Source organism: Talpa occidentalis, unplaced genomic scaffold (assembly GCF_014898055.3).
Source record: "Talpa occidentalis isolate TD23 unplaced genomic scaffold, MPIMG_talOcc4v2.1 talOcc4.15, whole genome shotgun sequence".
NCBI classification, from domain to species: domain Eukaryota; kingdom Metazoa; phylum Chordata; class Mammalia; order Eulipotyphla; family Talpidae; genus Talpa; species Talpa occidentalis.
Genome location: NW_023601543.1, coordinates 37,162,825 through 37,166,703, shown reverse-complemented (window position 1 = coordinate 37,166,703; position 3,879 = coordinate 37,162,825). Strand labels below are relative to the sequence as shown.

The window sequence follows — 3,879 nt, the reverse complement described above, 5'->3', positions numbered from 1 at the left end:
CAGGCGAGGTAGATTGGAGCAACCTGGAGGAGGAGGCTGCACGTTACAATCCCCACTCTCCTCCTTACTACACGGCCGCTGTTGCCTCTGCGCCCTCACAACTCGCTGACCCTAATCTCGACCTTAAAACCAAAATCGCCCACCTTGAGGAGCGCATGCGCCTACAGGCCCGTTATCATAAACTTTCCCTTCAACTTCGACAGATTCAGTTAACTTCTTCATCCAACTCAGATCCCGCTCCGCCATTATGGGGGAGGGGTGATGCCGAGGCCACTTCAAAGCCGCCCTTAAGGGGCGGGCTTGAAGCTGACGTCACCTTAAAGCCGCCATTATGGGGCGGGGTTAGCGCCGAAGCCACTTTAACTCCTCCCCCGGCTCCCGCCTCTTTGTCTGCTTTCCCGCCTCCCAAGAAGCCCTTTTCCGTGGCTTCTGTCTTTCCTGTTATTGAAGCTCCAGATGTTCAAGGCCACCTCCGCCGCTATCACCAACCACATAATTTTCAACATTTAAAGGAATTAAAAACCGCTGTTACCCAATATGGTGCTAGTGCCCCTTTCACTCTCACAATTCTTGATTCTATTGCAGAAGGGTGGCTCACTCCCCTAGATTGGCAAACTTTAGTAAAGGCTGCCCTTGACGGCGGAGATCATTTACTTTGGAGAACTGAATTTCAGGATCTCTGTAGGGACCTGGCCCGAGAAAATAAACGGGCTGGAAACCCATGGACTTTTGAAATGCTCACAGGCTCATGAGCTTCATCATCTCAACTCTCGCTCATTACTGCTTTTATTTAAAATTACTCGTGACCAAGCCAGACAAATTGTAAAAGCCTGCTCCACCTGCGCGACAGGCCTTCCTGTGCCTCATCTTGGTGTTAATCCCAGGGGCCTCGTCCCCAACGCCCTCTGGCAAATGGATGTAACCCATAATTCTCAATTCGGTAATTTTAAGTATATTCACGTTACTGTGGATACCTTTAGTGGGTTTCTCCTTGCCACCCTTCAAACAGGTGAAACCTCTAGACATGTTATTGCACACCTGCTCCACTGTTTCTCCATTTTGGGGATACCAAAACGTATTAAAACTGATAATGGCCCATGCTACACTGCAAAGGCCTTCAAAATTTTTTGCTCTACCCTGTCCATTCACCACACCACGGGCATCCCTTATAATCCTCAAGGACAAGGCATAGTTGAGCGTGCCCATCTTTCGTTAAAAACCACCATCCAAAAGATTTTACATGGTTCCTGGTACCCCTCTAAAGGTAACCCCCGCAATACGCTAAACCATGCTCTGTTCATCCTCAATTTCTTAAGGCTTGACGCTCAGGCGAAAAGTGCGGCCGATCGTTTCTGGCATACGGAAACGCAAAATCAGTTAGCAATGGTAAAATGGAAGGACCTTTTGGACAATACTTGGTACGGCCCTAACCCAGTTCTGATCTGGGGAAGGGGATCAGTATGTTTCTCTTCACAGACTCATGATGCGGCCCGATGGTTGCCTGAAGGGCTTGTCAGATTTGTTACAGATTTGTTACAGCATGGTGACCGCTTCCTGACTCATCCTCTATGCTGAGATGTTACTTTTCTCTTCGGCTTTTGCCGGCTTCAAGGATCCAGGCAAGATTGTGTCTTTGACTCAACATCTTCATGGTAAACCTTGTGAGTACAGGTGGGGCTATTTCTCTACCGCTCCTAATGGGTATGTCTCTTACATTACTTGCCCTGGCCACATCACATATTTGATCACTGTTGCAGGCTCCAGCCGTAAGTCCCGCTATAAATGCCTCCGGACAGCTATAGATGGCCCCTCACATGGAGGGCAGTGTACCTGCACTTCCTTTGCTGAGTCAGTACACTCCTCATGTTACTGTTATAAAGCAACCCTGGGGTGGGGGTGGAGTCCACAAAGCCTATATGAAATTAGCTTTGGGACATCCTTTTCCCCCTAACATTACAAGACCTTTTCTGAATGCATGGCCAATAATAATAAGACTTATTATACTGCTGTTCTTATCAGGAAGTCCCCTGCAAATCAGCCACTGGCCTCTACCTTGCTGACCACCTGTGGTGCCAACAAAAAGGTGGGTGACACAGTGTGCTGGGCAACTACTGCCCCAGTACATGTCACCAATGGAGGAGGTCCTCAAGACAAAGCCAGATATCGTTTTGTCAGTACAATCTTAAAACAGCTTGCACCGCGCCTTCCCCCTGCGCTTAGCTACCATCCACTTGCCCTTCCTGCTGAAAGACAAAAGTTGGGCATTGACTACAATACTTTTAATATCCTCAACTCTTCGTTCAATTTACTTAATTTAACAAATTCCTCACTGGCCAATAATTGTTGGTTATGTTTACAAATGGGTTTTCCTGTGCCTTTGGCCTTTCCAACAACCAATTCCTCACTTGCGCCCTACCATAATTGTTCTTTCTCGGTTCCCATCTTGGTTCAGCCTATCCAGTTTTTTGAGGCGCATTGTTTCACTTCCGATCTTAATACCTCTCTTGACTTGGGTGCACTAGCTTTTTCAAATTGCTCCACTTTTACCAATGTCACCTCTCAGGTGAATTCTCCTCTTTGTCCTCCCGTGGACACTGTTTTCATTTGTGGAAATAACCGGGCGTATACCGCATTGCCGACTAATTGGACTGGTCAATGTGTGTTGGGGTTCCTTCTACCTGACATAGACGTTGTTCCTGGAAGTGAGCCCATGCCCATTCCAACGGTTGACCATTTTTTCAGTAGAAGTAAGAGAGCAGTACACCTGATTCCCTTATATGCAGGCCTGGGTATAACTGCCGCCGTGGCCTCAGGGACAGCTGGATTAGGCATATCTCTCTCACAATATACTAAACTGTCTCAACAACTTATTAATGATGTTCATGCTCTTTCTAGTACTATTCAGGATCTTCAGGATCAGGTTGACTCCTTAGCTGAGGTAGTCCTTCAAAATCGACGGGGCCTTGATTTGCTAACTGCGGAAAAGGGGGGTATTTGCTTGGTACTGCAGGAGAAATGCTGTTTCTACGCCAACAAATCAGGAATTGTCCGCAATAAAATCCGACAGTTACAAGATGACCTGGAAAGAAGACGCCAGGAACTAGCTGAAAATCCACTCTGGACTGGTCTCAATGGACTCTTACCTTACCTTCTTCCCCTCATGGGTCCCCTATTAACCCTTTTGATATTGGTTGTCGTGGGTCCTTACATTTTTAATAGGATAATCTCTTTTGTAAGACAACAGATTCAGGCCCTTCAGGCAAAACCCATTCAGGTACATTACCATAAGTTGGAGATGCGAGATAAGGGAGGCTCTTACTCAGACTTACGCTCAGTCTGAAGAAATAAGACTCCCTTCCCCTGTGCGATGGACTGGTCAGCCAATGACGGGTAAGATCGGGGGCAGACTCAAAATGGCTTGAGGTGCTAAATCGCCACACGTCTGTGACTCCTGACGACCTAAGACAGGCGCAGTCCCCGAGGGTTTTTGTCTTTTCGCTCTCTCATTAGAAATAATAGAAAAGGAGGATATGTCGGGGCCCAAACTTGAGGCCCAGACCTGAACATCCGGGTTCTTGCCTGAAGCAGGTACTGAATGTTAGCTCCAGGGAAGGTTTCAAGTTTCCTATTGTGACGACTGAACCTTTCCCCCTGCTTGCTACTGTGGCTTGTTTGCATTGGTGGTCTCTCCTTGCTAGAGATAACGAGAGACCTCCTCCTCTGAACCCTATATAACATTGTACACATTCCTGAATAAATGAGACTGGCGATGATCCTGGCTTTGTCTCCACTCCTCGCGTACCCCTGTCCCATACCAAGCCCCTGCTTCCTCCCCCGGGTACCCCGTTGATCTGCCCGGCTGGCCCGGACAATACTGTA

General features: G+C 47.8%; 1 protein-coding gene across 1 annotated transcript; it reads left to right on the top strand.

The window, feature by feature from the left end:
- The first annotated feature begins 1,975 nt into the window (after positions 1-1,975).
- On the top strand, positions 1,976-3,340 carry LOC119245585 (syncytin-1). The gene has a single exon (XM_037511623.1). It carries the CDS (start codon positions 1,976-1,978, stop codon positions 3,338-3,340), a length of 1,365 nt encoding a protein of 454 aa, XP_037367520.1.
- Positions 3,341-3,879: the final 539 nt, after the last annotated feature.

Coding starts and splice junctions, on each gene's coding strand:
- LOC119245585 (XM_037511623.1), top strand. CDS start 1,976: ATGGCCAATAATAATAAGACTTATTATACTGCTGTTCTTATCAGGAAG.